The sequence below is a fragment of the Cyclopterus lumpus genome, chromosome 8 (genome assembly GCF_009769545.1).
Source record: "Cyclopterus lumpus isolate fCycLum1 chromosome 8, fCycLum1.pri, whole genome shotgun sequence".
NCBI lineage: Eukaryota > Metazoa > Chordata > Actinopteri > Perciformes > Cyclopteridae > Cyclopterus > Cyclopterus lumpus.
In genome coordinates this window covers 10,001,726-10,017,622 of record NC_046973.1, presented here as the reverse complement: position 1 = coordinate 10,017,622, position 15,897 = coordinate 10,001,726, and the positions used below count along the sequence as shown (strand labels likewise).

Genomic DNA, 15,897 nt, shown 5'->3' with positions numbered 1-15,897 from the left:
GATGCTTTGGATAAAAGCGCCAGCTAAATTACATGTTATGCTATGTTATGTAGATGGTAAGGTCAGAGAGGTGAATGGTGAGTCCTGTGGAGCAGACCAGGTCCAGGTGAGTCCTGTGGAGCAGACCAGGTCCAGGGTGTGGCCGTGGTCGTGGGTGGGGAAATTGATGTGGTGAGGGAAGTTGAAGCATCCAAGCATGGTGCAGAAAGTCTGTTTTACAGTCTGAGGAGTCGGTGATTTTTGAGGACTACCTTCATAACAGTGATGCTTTGACGTATCGTGAGTAAAAGTGTGTGTGTTTGCCCTGGTACCTGTTTCATGATCCCTGCAGAGGTCAAGACCCCCCAGATATCAGTGAGAGAGAAGTGCTCCTCTTTTGCCCTCTCACCCAACCAGGCCGAAACTGCCTCCAGCTCAACCCCAGGACCTGACAAACTGGAAACTGTTGTGTTCATGTTGATGCTCCACTGTGGGTCACTATAGATGGAGGACATGGACCTTTCAGAGGAGACAAGTACACTTCGGTCAAGATAAAATGTAATTTGAAAAAAAAAAAAGAGCATTTTCTTTTCTTGTTTTCCTGAACTATTGCAATAACCAAGCTGTTCCAGCCAAATGTCAAATGACAGAAAGGGGCTTCAGGTGTGACCACTGCCATCTACCGATAGCTGCATCACCTGCACTAGGAAGTACAGTTCCTGGATCACCTCCCACAACCTGAGCTTGGGGATCCATCCCCTGTGCACTGTCTGCTCTATTTGTATCCCTTTATTCTTTTGCTTTTCTTTGAAGGGCAATCAACTGGCCGCCGTGACCTTGCTGAGTAATCAATACCAATGAACTGATGCTTCGAGAAGGGTCTCTTTGCAATTTGGCCAGCTACACAACACACCCACTTTACTGAATGACACGCCCCCTGAGAACTTCTAGGATTCAAATACATATTTAAGGCCAAACCATGTATTCATCAACCTAATCAAGTAGTTGTTGTGCCTAAACCTAACCTTTGTGTTCTAGCCTGTTCATCTCATTTATCTATTGCTTCTGTCCAGTTTTTCCTGATCCGATGTGAGGTCCTGGGACAGGGATGTCGTATGTGTACAGATTGTAAAGCCCTGAGAATAACTTGTAATTTGTGATTTTGGGCTATACAAAATAAACTGAATTGAATACAACAATGTGTGTTTATCGTAAAGTGTGAATAGTGTTACCAGGTTGATCCAGAAACTCCTCCCAGGTACAGCAAACAGTCCAACAGACCTTCCTTTTCCATCTGATCGAGGGAACCCACCAGACCCACAGCTGCCCTCTGACCCCCACCAGATGCCAACAGAGTGATGTGGGGAACCGAATCCTTGTTGCAAACATGACGGAGAGATGGTTAATTTCAAATCTTATTATTATTTTACAAATTTCATTGTAAGGGTTATTTATGAGGTGAATAGGAGCTGCTGTGCATACCTTTAGACATGTGTGGTACCCTGGACATTTTTAATTATTTGCATGTATTATTGTATTAGTTTTTATTACTACTTGCCCTCCCACCGACCATTATTTTCTGGTTCTTATAATGTCAAACGCTTTGTGTAACTTAACTTACCTGCTTTCACCTAAAGTAGTTGCAGGGCGATACTACTCTTTGCCAACAGGGGGTCGTAGCGGCTTTGGTATGACTGGCGCTGTAATTCTTGTCTTTGAGAAGCAAGTGAGCCCGACCTTTAGGAAGGATGGTCCACATAGCAGCAAAGGAAGCAGGTATTCATCTGAGACTGTCTTTTTGTTGTATTCACAGGTGAGAGGAGTACTCAAGCGCTATATACATTTATGTTAACTTCACTTGCTTTTGCGATGCCAAGTTTGTATGTTTATAAAGTGTTTAAATATAAGGCAGCTAACTAAGGCTAGTTAATAGAGCTGTTATGGTGACAGGCCGCCTGGTCCTTTTTCTCTTTATTTTATCAATAAATGTGTCAGAAAATGTCCTTTGTGTAAATTATTTGGCAATCTGGCAAGTATTTGTCATTAAATGTTATAGATGCTTAAAACTGAATTCATCAGGTTTCTCTTTATAAACCATTTTAAATGAACTTTTATAACACTTGACATTACAAGAATGACAGTGAACCTATTTTACATATTCTCAAACAGTTTTTGTCTAGAGCTTTCAGTATCCATGTTACAGGCTGTTATTGGTCCATGTTACAGGCTGTTATATTAGTCCATGTACAGGCGTTTGAGATTTATTTAGCTCCCTGAAGCATTTCCTGTCCAGCTGGAGACAGAACCCAACCTCACACATCCAGGGAGTGCATTTATGGCAGAGAATACACTGTTTCTTTCCCAGGCTGACCTTCTGTCTGTTCTTTTTCTAGTGTCCTTCTTTTTATTTTTTCCAACGGAACAGCGCCAGCTTAACGTCAGTAACCTGGTCATATTTGTTCCCATGGAAGAATAGATACAGATAAATGTTGTGACAGTATTCACAATCCCCATCGGTTTGAAGCCATTTACATTTTTTTTCTGTCAGACTAAAACCGTATTTAAATAATATGACATTAACCCTGTGGCTTAGGGTCTAAAACGACAACCATAAAGGTTGTTATGATAATTTAGTTCCCTATTTTATTTTGAGTTACTTTCCTCATGTGCCATGTTTGGTCTGTTTTCAACCAGACCTATGGCCTCTTGTGTATGTGTACAGATTGTAAAGCCCTCTGAGACTAATTTGTGATATTGGGCTATACAAAATAAACTGAATTAAATTGTGTTCCTTAGCTGCTGGTGTCTATGTTCCTGTTCTTCCTTTCTGTCTTCATGTGTGTTTGTGCATCTGTCTTCCTGTGTGTTTCTGCATGTCTTCCTGTGTGTTTCTGCATCTGTCTTCCTGTGTGTTTCTGTATCTGGCTTCCTGTGTGTTTCTGCATATGTCTTCCTGTGTGTTTCTGTATCTGTCTTCCTGTGTTTGTGTGTTTCTGCATCTGTGTCCCAGCCAGTGGGGTTTCGCCACCGTGGCTTTGCTCCACCAGTTGTCTTGCCAATGTGGTCAACTTACAGTGTGGTTTTCCAAGTCAGTCGCCCTCATTGATGCCCTAGCTGAGCTGCAGTTGCCTAAATCTGGTCCTTAACTCCAGCAGCCTGCCCCATGCCGGAGCCAATTCTTTTGGTACCAGCCAAAGGAGTACCGCCTTCAATTGCCAGCCTCAACAGGGGTTCTGCCTAACCCTAACCTTGCCATTGTTGGATCTCTTTCGTCCTTGTTTCCTGTCGCCTCTCACTGTTTAAAGAAATGTATCTGTTATGAATGATGTGTTTGCCAATAGTTGGCTTTTTACACATCCAGGAGACACTAAGCTACTTTGCATTTATTTCGCATTGCGTTTATTTCGCATTGCGTTTCCAGCCACCTGACAGATGTAAGTCCTACATTCACTCTTTTTAATTACGTTTTGTCTCCACCAACTCCTGAGAAGATATCTGGTTAACTGGGTCTGTCTGCTGCTCGATGTTGAGCAAGTAGTGTACAGTAAGTTTTTCAGTGTTAGTGCAAACAGCTGTCTGTTTGAATGTATTGTGAGTAAGCAACTTAAAGTCCTCGTGAAATGGAAGTTAGAGTGTCTTTTGCTTCTGTACAGTTACACAAAAGATTTGAATTCAATTATTTGTATTTGATTGGACAGGCTGTGTGGTGGTGCAAGTGGATGGCTTGAAGAGCTGAGCAAGTTCAATAATAGATAGATAAAACGTGAGACAAATCAGGCACAGAGGGAGATACAACTTGAACCTGATTAAAGTCTAGAGCCGTTGGCTATGCCCCTGTAGTAGGCTGCTGAGGCACTGAACATCTGGAAAAGCAGCTTTCTCCTGAGAGACAGGGATGTATTCGTTGCAGATGTTGTGTGTCTGGAACTACTGGTTGATGAGTGATGTACTATGTGCCAAGGAACGATGATGGCAGAACGCAGCTGTTTGAGTGTGTGATCTACTTTCATTCATGTAGTTTTTGTACCAACTCTCCCTTACCCTTCTCGTGAATTTTGAAGTTTTAACGTGTTATAAAGTGGTTTTAATGGTCATCTTGCTGAACAAAACATGCAAGATTCATAAACTTTTGTCAGCCACATAACTTGTTTTCTGCAATATTCCAAAATTAAATGGAAAAATCCATAGTTTTTTGTCAAGGGAACCAGTGCAATGGTAACTTTTGAGGCTACAAAAATACATCATCCCTGCAGCACCTCTAGTACAGGAGATTAATCCAGGCATGCTAAACTATTTTTTGTGATTATATGATAACATCACATATCTTACTACTGCTCAATCACATGACTTGAAGATGTACTAGAGTACTACTCTGTTCCCATTAGTGTCTATGGTGCTCATAGAAGTCATTCAGAAAAAACAATTTTTTGCAAACACGACACATTCCAAAGAAACATAACTGTTCTCTTTGATCACGGAAACAAAGGAAAGAGACAAGGACATGAATAAATTGTGCCAGGTGTCTTTCTTACTGCAGTGCAGTTGATTCCCAGGCTGCTGAGTGACTCCAGAACTACTCGTTTCCTCTTGTGAACATACTCTTGTTCACCAGCACACAGAGATTGGGACTGACGGATGGGTTTCTGGAAATGATCAAAGATAGCTGAATTAGACTAAAGAAATAACACTAATGCATATTAGTAGATATTATTTACAAGGTACTTCTCAAAACTTCCCTTGCACAAATCTAGATGAAACAATTAGGCTCAATAACATCAAATATAATCAAGTACAGAGAATTAAATATAATAAAATGCTTGAAAGTAAAATATACCAATATTGTATGACTTAAGAGATAAGAGAAAACTGTGCTTAATAGCGCTCCTAGTGATAGCTAATATATAATACAATGTGTTTACAGGTTAAAAGAAGCCAAATAAGTAACATTGAGTGTAGTATTCAATTACATCACAGAAATAACAATGAAGGTATTATGCAATTAAAGAGCACTGAACATATTATGCAATTATATCAAATGAATAACACTGAATGTACTAGGCGAGTATAGCAAATAGAATTATTTGAATGTATTATGTGATTGTGGAGGAAAGGCACACACAAGGACAGAGCAGTAAGAAAGGACTCAGGAATGTGAGGTAGACTTTAGAGGGTCTGCAAACTGAAACCTGATACGCAAGGTATCTGAAGGGGAACAGAAAGGACTTGTCCATTGCGGACAAAAGGAAAAGAGTACTTTCTAAACTTGACAAAACTTACGATTTGTTGTAAGTCAAAGCATTATTCAATTTGTAATTGTGTTTGTTTTACTTTTTATATAAAACTTGTTTTAACTGGAACCATCGATTCGGCACAATTTTGTTGACGGGCCTCTAAAAGAGATCACATTACTCCTGTATTAGCTGCTCTGCACTGGCTCCCTGTAAAATCAAGAACATTTAAAATTCTTCTCCTCACCTACAAAGCCTTGATCGGTGATGCACCATCATATCTTAAGGAGCTTGTAGTACCATATTGCCCCACTAGAGAGCTGCGCTCACTAAATGCGGGGCTACTTGTGGTTCTTAGAGTCCTAAAAATTAGGATGGGAGCCAGATCCTTCAGTTATCAAGCTCCTCTTTTATGAAACATAAATCAGCATCCACTTTCAGTCCGGGGGGCAGACAGTCACCACATTTAAGAGTAGACTTAAGACTATCCTCTTTAATAGCGCTTATAGTTCACTCACACACACCTTACTAACTCTACTTTCTTCTTTGTGCCTTCTCGCCTCATCCATTGGACCTGGCTGTGCCTAATGCCTCCTGCCTTGGCCCTGCTGATGTGCCCCTCTCTACCTCCTTCTGTTTCATGGATTGTGGAGGTCCATTAATACATTCTGTCATATTCATTGAATGTGTTTATGTAACTCTGTAATGCAGTTCATCTGTACACATGACATCTATGTCATACGTGTAAAGCCCTCAGGCAAATTTGTAATTGGTGATATTGGGCTATATAAAATAAACTGAATTGAATTAAAAGTTCTTTTTTTACCCACATATACAAATGTATATGTATATATTGTGACGGCCCTCTGGCTTTAAGCAGGGCCTGCTAAGACCTGTCTTCTCCTGTCCCCCACACCTCATGCTTTAACTTGTTTGTTTAGTAATAAATGTACCGTTTTTTTTTTTTTTAAAAACATGCGTCCCCCGTTTTTGTCATTGCTTAAAAACCTGGTCATGACAATATGTATATAAATACATAATATATAATGTATTATACCATAGAGCAGGGGTATTCTATACAAATTCAGAGGAGGCCCAGATAGAGAGAGAATTTCCTCATGCAAAGGTCCGGAACATCACAATGAAACTTAACTTTTGTCCCATATATATATATATATATATTGAAGTAACAGTTCTATTAATGTCTGTATGTAATCCATTATAAAGCACATATAAACACAAGCACTATCAGGTTGGGGAAACCTGATAAATGCAATTTCCTGGTAAAATAACTTGATAGACAGTTGATTTTACGTATCATAATTATAGCACATCATGCTGTGTACAACCTAAATCCTTTGATATGCATCTCTCACCTTAGACGTGGCTGTATTACCCTCCATGTTGTCCATTCCTTTTGCTAGCAATACTGAACTATCAAACCAGACACAAATCACCAGGACAGAAAAACCTGTATTTCCAGTCTGCATGTTTGGCTAGTGGAAATAACCGTCAGTGTTAAGCTTCTTTATTGAACTGCCTACATACAGCAGACAAGAGCACAGAGACACATTTGGGCCAGAATATGCACACTCATAACCTTGTTGATTTGTACCATGTGTTGGCTTCTGATGGAATACTTCAATACGTTCCAGATGTCAAGTTGGACAGGCGGGAAAACCAGGACTCACATTTACAAACACATTATTTTACTTCTTTTCACAATCTCTACAGGATGGAGGGGGCGGGGCTCTGGTTTGTACTAAGCCCTTGTGGTATATCATCAATTAGTTTGTAGTAGTGTATAGTCTATTTTTCTCTTAATAGGACCATCATTTACTAAATGAACATCATGCTGTAATGAAAAAGACTTTAAACTAGAGATTGAGACTATAAACTCATGTTTCCAATGTTTACTGAGGTAAATCAAAAGTAGGGTCGTTTTCATTTTACAACAAGGAAGAGAGCAATATTTTAAGCGAATAATGAAATGAATTAGTCAGACTTTGATAACTCTATATCTAATAAACCTGTGACTACATGAGCATTTAGTTAAGTTTGAGGGAAAAAGAGTTACCGTCACCTGACATCTTGAAATGTACCATCCTGGAAAATATGCACTGAAGACCAGATTCTCACAGGAGAATCTCCGATGACGGAATCTACCCACAGAGAACTTTAAATGATTTCCAGCCTGATCATGTCTATAATAACAATCCAGCAACTCCACCATTTTACAGTTTTAATGTATTGGGATTGTGTGGGAATAATATGCATTACTTTACTGCCACCTGTTGCGGGTACTAGAGTAATGTAACTGCTGAGTTGAGTTTCAGTAAAAGTGTCCAGGCTCCATGTCTGTGAAAACTGTAAGAGACACGCACATGTCTTTGTTTTCTTCATTAAGCTTGGAGGGAATTTGACTTTTGAATTTCTGGCTTATTAATGTGGCATTGATTTGGTTTGATATGTGTTCGATGTAATGTAGACTAGGGCTGAGTCTCGTTATATGGCCTGACAGGGAATCCTTAAGAAAATTTCCTCCATATTAATTGAACAGTAACTTTCAAATCAGTTTGGATTATTGACCGTTTTAAAAATATGTTTTGAGAGACCAAGTAATTTAGCAAGTGTGCAATGTTCTAGACACACACACTATACAATTACATATATGTCCACAACTGCATACTGGTTGCATTTGCAGTGGAGGCAGCATAAGTGATAAGTTCATACAGAGTAAAGTCATTTTTTCATCTCAATTTCTCCTCCTTTCGGACTAGAGTCCATTCATTCCCATCAAGCTGAAGATTCCAGCATTCACTTGTGGCGAGAAACTGTTAGATCCTGTTCACATGGAGAACATCAGATGCTTAGCATGCATGTTGTTTGGCAAAGCACTGTCCCATTAGGTTTCCCTGAAATTGATAATGAAAATAATGCAACATACCATGACAAAATAGTAAAAAGAATGTTATGCTCTTACAAATGTCTCTGAATCTGTTTAACAGATGTACTGTGGTCATTTAACAGATAAGGATATTGTAATGTAATACAGATGTGGTCATGTAACTGATAAGGATATTGTAACGCAATACAGATGTGGTCATATAACTGATAAGGATATTGTGACAATACAGATGTAACAACCAAAGAACTAAGGTGTTGTGTATTTCCTGGAGGGAGTGATAGTTAATACATCTCTACTGGATATTATCAATGAGTCTTTGCTAACAGGCCATGTACCACAGTCCTTCAAAGTATTACATTTAGTTAGTATCTCAACTAGATATTATCAATGAGTCTACCACATTCCTTCAAAAGTAGCTGTAATTAAACCTCTCCTGAAGAAGCCCACTCTTGATCCAGAGGTGTTAGCTAACTACAGACCGATCTCTAACCTTCCCTTCCTCTCTAAGATCCTTGAGAAAGTAGTAGCAAATCAGTTGTGTGACTTTCTACATCATAATTTATTTGAGGAGTTTCAGTCAGGATTTAGAAAACACCACAGCACTGGTGAAAATTCAAATGACCTCCTAATTGCAGAAGTGTCATGTAACTGATAACAGATGAAGGATATTGTAACGCAATACAGATGTGGTCGTGTAACTGATAACAGATGAAGGGTATTGTTTGAATGAGAATGACACAAGATTACAAAAATGAAGATCTTAAACTAAGGAAGTTGGTTCCATGGCATACATAAACTTGAAACCCGCACATTAAAACAAACATTGCAAAAGCTTGAAAGCATATGGCGTTCCACCCATTTGGAAGAATAATGCTTAGTTTGGCGAGATGGCCTTAAAACATATGAAGGCCCTCTGTAATGCCAGAACAGCCTATAACTCATCAGTAATAGAGAAAAATATGCCACAGCACTGGGGAAAATTACAAATGACCTCCTAATTGCATCAGATAAAGGACTCATCTCTGTACTTGTTTTGTTAGTCCTTGACCATGACATCCTATTACAGCGACTGGATCAGTCGATTGGCATTTCAGGTACCGCACTAAGTTGGTTTAAATCCTAATTATCAGATCGATCTCAATTTATACATGTAAATGATGAAGCCTCGATGACCAATGTAAATCACAGAGTTCCACAAGATTCTGTGCTTGGACCAATTGCATTTACTTTACATGTGCTTCCTTTGGGCAACATTATCAGAACACACTCCATAAACTTTCATTATTATGCAGATGATACTCAACTATATATATATATATATATATATATATATATATATATATATATATATATATATATTGATCAAGCCAGAAGAGACCAACCAGCTAGCTAAAATTCACCACTGTAAAGAATCTCTGCATTATCTTTGATCGGGAGTTGTCCTTTAACTCCCACGTGAAGTAAATCTCAAGGACTGCATTTTTTCATCTATGTAACATTTAAGAAATCAGGCATATCTAGTCTCAAAAAGATGCAGAAAAACTGGTTCACGCGTTTGTTACTTCTAGACTGGATTACTGAAATTCCTTATTATCAGGCTGCTCCAATAAGTCTCTTAAATCCCTCCAGTTAATCCAGAATGCTGCAGCTCGTGTACTCACAAAAACTAAGAAAAGAGATCACATTACTCCTGTATTAGCTGCTCTGCACTGGCCGCCTGTAAAATCAAGAATCACATTTTAAAATCTTCTCACCTACAAAGCCTTGATTGGTGATGCACCATCATATTATAAGGAGCTTGTAGTACCATAATCCCCCACTAGAGGTTATAGTATTGATATATTCTTCAGGTGATCCTGCAGGGCCAACGCCGGACAGTCGGCATAAGGTTGAGGGGGATACTGTTGTTTCAACCCTGCCTGCATCAATGACCAAATTACCCATTAGAATTGAGTTTCCCTAGTCTGGTGAATCAAGAAGTTCGGCGGATGTCACCGATTTCATTGAGCAGTGCGAGAATTTTCTCACCCTCAGACCCTTGAGTGACATTGAACACAGAGCTAGTGGTTAGCTGCCCGCAGCAAGATATCCAATTGGGGAAAGTTCAAAAGTGCTTTCCTTGAAGCTTTCCTGCCCACCAACTATTAGTCTGAGATTGAGGAGCAAGTGCGCACACATGTGCAAACACCCACCTAGTGCTTGAGGGACTTCGCATATGACCATCGTGCGCTCTGCCTGAAATGGAGAACTGAAATGTGGAAGAAGAGATGGTGCGGCGGATCCTCAGGGCCTGTAATCCGACGTTGGCAAGGGGCCTACGCGGCATTGTCGCTACTGTGGACCAGGTGGTCAAAGTGGGCTCCCTGATCGAAAAGGACTGGAGTAACTCCAAAGATTACTGGAGTCGAATACAGCAGAGCACCCCTCCAGAGTGCTCGTCCAAGAAGTCCAACAAGAATGCAGAGCCTGCAGTCAACTTTTACATGGCGATAATGGAAGACGCCAGTGCCGAACAGCCTACAATTCCGCTGTGGGAGGCTCAACCGGAAGTGGTCAGGGTTGATGGAAAGAGTCCTGGGAGAGTTGAAGGGCAAGATCTGCTTTGTCTACATAAACTATATATTATCGTCTTCTCAGACTCAAGTGCAACACTTGCGGGATCTCGATGCAGTGTTTCAGAAACGCCACCAGGCCCATCCAACCCTCAATGTAAAGAAATGCCATCTTCTCCAGACTAAACTTGCCTTCCTTGGTCATGTAGTCTCCAGTAAAGGTGTGGCAGTCGACCCCGCAAAGGTTGATGGCATCACGGCCTACCCAGCTCCCACAGATTTGAAAAGTCTCCAAAAGGTTCCTGGTCTAGTTCATACCTAGGTTGGCTGACATTGTGTCCCCACTCAAGACCCTCAAGAAGAAAGGGGTATCGTGGGAGTGGACTGCACACTGTCAGGCCGCCTTTGAACAGCTCAAGGATCGGTTGCAGTCATCTCCATTGCTGGCTCAGCCGAGGCCCCACCTTACTTTTCAAGTTCACTGTGACTAGTAGTGTGGGTCTTGGAGCCGTTCTAATGCAAGTCATCGAGGGAGACAAAAGAGTCATTGCCTTCGCATCAAGGGCTCTCCAGGGCAATGGAACTGAGGTATTCCACCGCAGAGCAGGAATGCCTGGCAGTTGTGTGGGCGGTGGAGAAGTGGCGTCATTTCCTAGAAGGTGAACCGTTTGATGTGTTTACAGACCACAGTGCTCTGGCTTGGGCAGTCAACTGTCCCAAAGCATCATCACGGCTCACCAGATGGACTCTGCGCCTGCAGGCATTCTCTTTCTGGGTTAATTATAAGAAGGGTTGTTGCAACGTCATTACGGACCCACGCACCACCTCCATCACCAGGAGGTAGTGTGTGGCTGTCCTCAAGTCCCGCTGGTCTGATCTACCCAGGTCCCTACAGGTCATTGAAGAGGCTCAGCATACTGACACTTTATGCCAAGCACTTCGTCAGACTGTTTGCCAGCCCACACGCGACCGCATTCACTATCAACTACAACAAGGTGTGTTATACTGGGGCGTGCCATCAAAATACATAGTTAGTTGTTCCAGCTGTATTGGCCCCAGAGTTTCTGGCTTCCATGATAGCTCCTTTGGAGGGCATTTAGGAAGGATAAAGACACTTAAAGATCTTAGAGGTGGTGTGGTGGCCAACAGTCCGCAAGGATGTTTGGGGCCATGTCCGTGTCTGTCGTACTTGTCACTAATACAAAGGCACTAACAAGCCAACTGGTCAGCTCCAGACAACTGAGTTTAAAGAACGAGACGAGATGTGGACTTCATGGGGCCCTTTCCGCTCAGCAAAGCCTGGAATTCAGTCCTGATGGTCGTTGTGGACTAGACTGAAATACTTCTCCTTCCAGGAAAAGGCTCTCCCAGCCACGACCTGACTTACCTTCAACAACTCAGTGTTGGCCCCGACCGCCAGGAACCTTGGTGTGATACTTGACAGTCAACTCTCCCTGACTGCCAATATTACCGCAACAACACGCTCCTGCTAATGCCATTCGACCTTTACAGCTCATTCAGAATGCAGCAGCTCGACTGGTCTTTAACCCTCCCGAAATGTACTCACACTACTCCGCGACCTTCATTGGTTACCGGTGGCCATCCGCATCCACTTCAAAACATTGGTACTTGCGTACCGTGCTGCGAACAGATCGGGTCCAGTCTACATCCAGGACATGGTAAAACCGTACACCCCAGCTCCTTCACTTCGCTCGGCTTCTGCCAATCGGCTTCATGTATTGGCATCACAAACATCATTCGTTCATTTATTAAATTCAAAGCTTCACACACACCAAAGTCACGGTGTCGTTATAATCACTCTGCCTGTTTTACATTTATTGTCCACTTGATGGTGCAGTAGAGCAAATGAAGCATCATGAAGCTTCGGCCCATGAGTGAACCAATTGGATGGAAAGCTCCAATGCTTCAGGAAGCTTCATCTCACCATCACTACTGTTTCCTCATACAGTCAAATAAGATGCAAGTAATTTACCTCTTGTGTCTCCTCTCCAGGCTGTTCCATCTAAAGAAAATGAGTCCCTGGGGTGCCTGAGCAACAATTTATGGTTCCGGGAGAGACCATGTGATATTTAGTAGAGGGGGGTTTGTTGTTTTGATGTGAAGTTGATTTACCTCTTTTGGGGATTATATGATCTCTAGGGTGACGTGTGGCACCAATAGAGATCATGCAGATTATTGATATTAGGGGATAGGAATGTATATAAAAGTATGTATTAGGGTATAGGTAAATGTGTGTTCAGGGGAGGGGTAGAGTTACCTGTACTGTGATGGGATCGAGGGCCTAATCAGTAGCAGGCTATAAAGCTGCCTCATGCCATAGAGCAGGGTCCATTGGGGGGTTTTGTTTCTGGGGTAAAGAGAGCCTACTGTCTGATCCATACGCCAGAGCACAAGGTGGCGGTAATGCACCAAATATATGGGTGCCAACCACCGTAAAAAATCTAATAATAAGAAGCAGGGTCCTTTTTTTTAGCTGCTGGGACCACATGCTGCCGTGGTATATTTTGACTGCCCTGTTTGTCTTAATGTTGGTGAAATAAACACCTGGTTGGCCACCATGTGTCGAGCTTCCTGCTTGGTCCAGCCTGGTCCAGCCCCTAGATATGATGCCATAGGCCTAGACTGCTTAATGCACATTACTAACTTTGCCCCTTCTCCAGAGTCTTTGTGCTTTCTCTCCTCACAGGTTTACATGGATCGTGGTTTTATCTCGATCATCTTCCTGCCTGACACTCACTGCTATTATCATTAGTATTACTAGTTGCATTACAATTAGTATTGCCTTTTATTATCATTATTCTATTATATCCACTGCTGCTGTTATTATTGGTGGTCGTACCTTTTTCACTCATATGAATAATTTCAGTCATATTCATTGAATGTGCTGTAACACTGTTAATCTGTACACATGACATATATTACTTCTGTCCATCCGGGGGGAGGGATCCTCCTCTGTTGCTCTCCTGAAGGTGTCTTCACTTTCTCTCCCTCTAAAAGGTTTTTTTAGGGAGTTTTTCCTCAACCGTTGTGAGGTCCCCGGACAGAGGATGTTGTATGTGTATGTGGTAGGTTGGAAATATTACAGGTTAGTTATATTAAAACAGACACACTTGTATCACAGTTTATATCAAGTTAATACACTATCACGTCAGGAGATGGCGCTGTGGTGCTGCTGTGAATCCATTAGGGAGGATGTAGCTCCAGCACAGCTCATGAGCAGTTCAGTTCTGGCCTGAGCATGAAGATAAAGTTTTCCCTCTCTGTCAATCCACAGTTACACCTATCGGCTACACAGTGCTACACAGCCATTGCTGCTGGTCCAGATTTCATCTCGGTCTGGTGCCGGTAACATGTACAGATTGTAAAGCATTATTGTAACTCAATACAGATGGGGTCATATAACTGATAACAGATGGATACAATTTAACTTGTTTACTGAATAATAGATGGTGGGGTCATTGGCCTATATATTTTGCATTACTATCACAGACATTCAATGGACCTGTACTTGTATTGTTGTTTCTAGTCTTCCAACCACTCAAAGCACTTTAACACTACATGTCATCATCCACCAATTCACACAGTGAAAAGACGGCGCTGCTCTACCACTTAGCCACAGTCGCAACAATAATGCTATGAAGGGCTCGGAGAAGGAAGACAACAGGTAACAGATGCTGTTGTATGGAGACATTTAGTTTTACTGTACTTTCATTCTTCAGTCACATACACTGACAGTGAGAAACCTATGAACAGAGTGAAGTTGGTGTTTGTACATGAGTTTATTCCGTCAGCTTTGAAACTGCAGCTTTGAGACTGTATTATTTAAGGAGTGTGTAGTTAAACATTTTTTTTACATTATTAGTTATTTTCTCTGAGTGAGTGACGGCCTTTTGCAGGACTAATGAAGTGTTTTGCTGCTCAGTATTTTGTAAGTTTTACAAAAATCTTACTCAAGTACAGTTACTATGTAAAACAAGTACTCAAGCAAAGGTTATCAGGTTTAACATTCACCTGTATTTATGGTCTCTTTCCAATGAAATGTCACATCATCATCATCATCTCCTGATTTGATAATATGTTACTCCCATTCTGTGTCTCTGATGAGTGAAGACCAAATATTCCATTCACATTTTGATCTATGAAGTGCTCTGAGAATGGTAAATGGACTGTACTTGTATAGTTCTGTTCTAGCTTTTGACCACTCAAAGCTCTTTAACACTACATGACATCATTCACCCATTCACACACTGATGGGAGGAGCTAATGGGCAAGGTTCCCCTGTCCATCAGGACTAGCTAACATTCATACAACATTCACATGGGGCAAATCGGGGTTAAGTGTCTTGATAGGACACCTCCTATGAATCGCCACCTTAACGTGGTGGAGGAGTTTGAGTGGCTCAGTGATCCTGGGAGCTATGTTGTCCGGGGCATCAGCCCCTGGTAGGGTCTCCCAAGGCAAACAGGTCTCGGGGGAGAGCCCAGACTAAGAGCGGTTCAATAAACCCTGATGATAAGCAGCCCACGGACTGAAGCTACCTTGCCCAGACAAGGGAAACCGGGGCACCCTCCCGGAGCCAGACCCAGGAGGGGAGCTCGTCGGCGAGCGTCTGGTGGCCGGGCTTTCGCCCATGGGGCCCGGTCGGGCTCAGCCCAAAAAACATCATGAAGCAGCAGTCACTCTGTGGACCCACCACCTGCAGGGAGAATTATCGGGGTCGGGTGTTATGTAGACCGGGCGGCGGGCCAGGCGGGAGACCTGGGCGGGCCGATGGCTGGCGGCATAGACTAGCTCTAGGGACGTGGAACGTTACCTCACTAGCGGGGAAAGAGCCGGAGCTCGTGCAGGAGGTGGAGCGGTACCAGCTAGATATAGTTGGGCTCACCTCCACGCACAGCATGGGCTCTGGAACCAAGCTCCTGGAGAAGGGTTGGACTTTGTCCTTTTCTGGAGTTGCCCAGGGTGAGAGGCGCCGGGCGGGAGTGGGGATACTCACTGAGCGCCGCTGTGTTGGAGTTTTCCCCGGGGAACGAGAGGGTCGCCTCCCTGCGCCTACGGGTTGCGGGGAGTAAGGCTCTGACTGTTGTTTGTGCTTATGCACCGAACAGCATTTCGGAGTATCCGGCCTTCTTGGAGTCGGTGGGAGGGGTCCTGGAAAGGGCGCCGCCTGCCGACTCCATAGTTCTCCTGGGAGACTTCAACGCTCACG

At 42.4% G+C, this 15,897-nt stretch overlaps 1 protein-coding gene across 2 annotated transcripts in view; it reads right to left on the bottom strand.

The window, feature by feature from the left end:
- The window catches only part of LOC117735020 (cytosolic phospholipase A2 beta-like), a 17,079-nt gene extending 10,382 nt beyond the window's left edge, over positions 1–6,697 (bottom strand). Inside the window, exons 1-4 of one of the 2 annotated variants that reach the window (XM_034539411.1) lie at positions 6,584–6,697; positions 4,512–4,622; positions 1,212–1,354; positions 312–498 (exon numbers count right to left, since the gene is read on the bottom strand). In XM_034539411.1, coding sequence (XP_034395302.1) covers positions 312–498; positions 1,212–1,354; positions 4,512–4,622; positions 6,584–6,697 — 555 coding nt within the window. Of the gene's footprint in view, positions 1–311; positions 499–1,211; positions 1,355–1,600; positions 2,051–4,511; positions 4,623–6,583 lie in introns of those variants that run through there. The other variant, XM_034539412.1, reaches the window with a different exon arrangement.
- Positions 6,698–15,897: the final 9,200 nt, after the last annotated feature.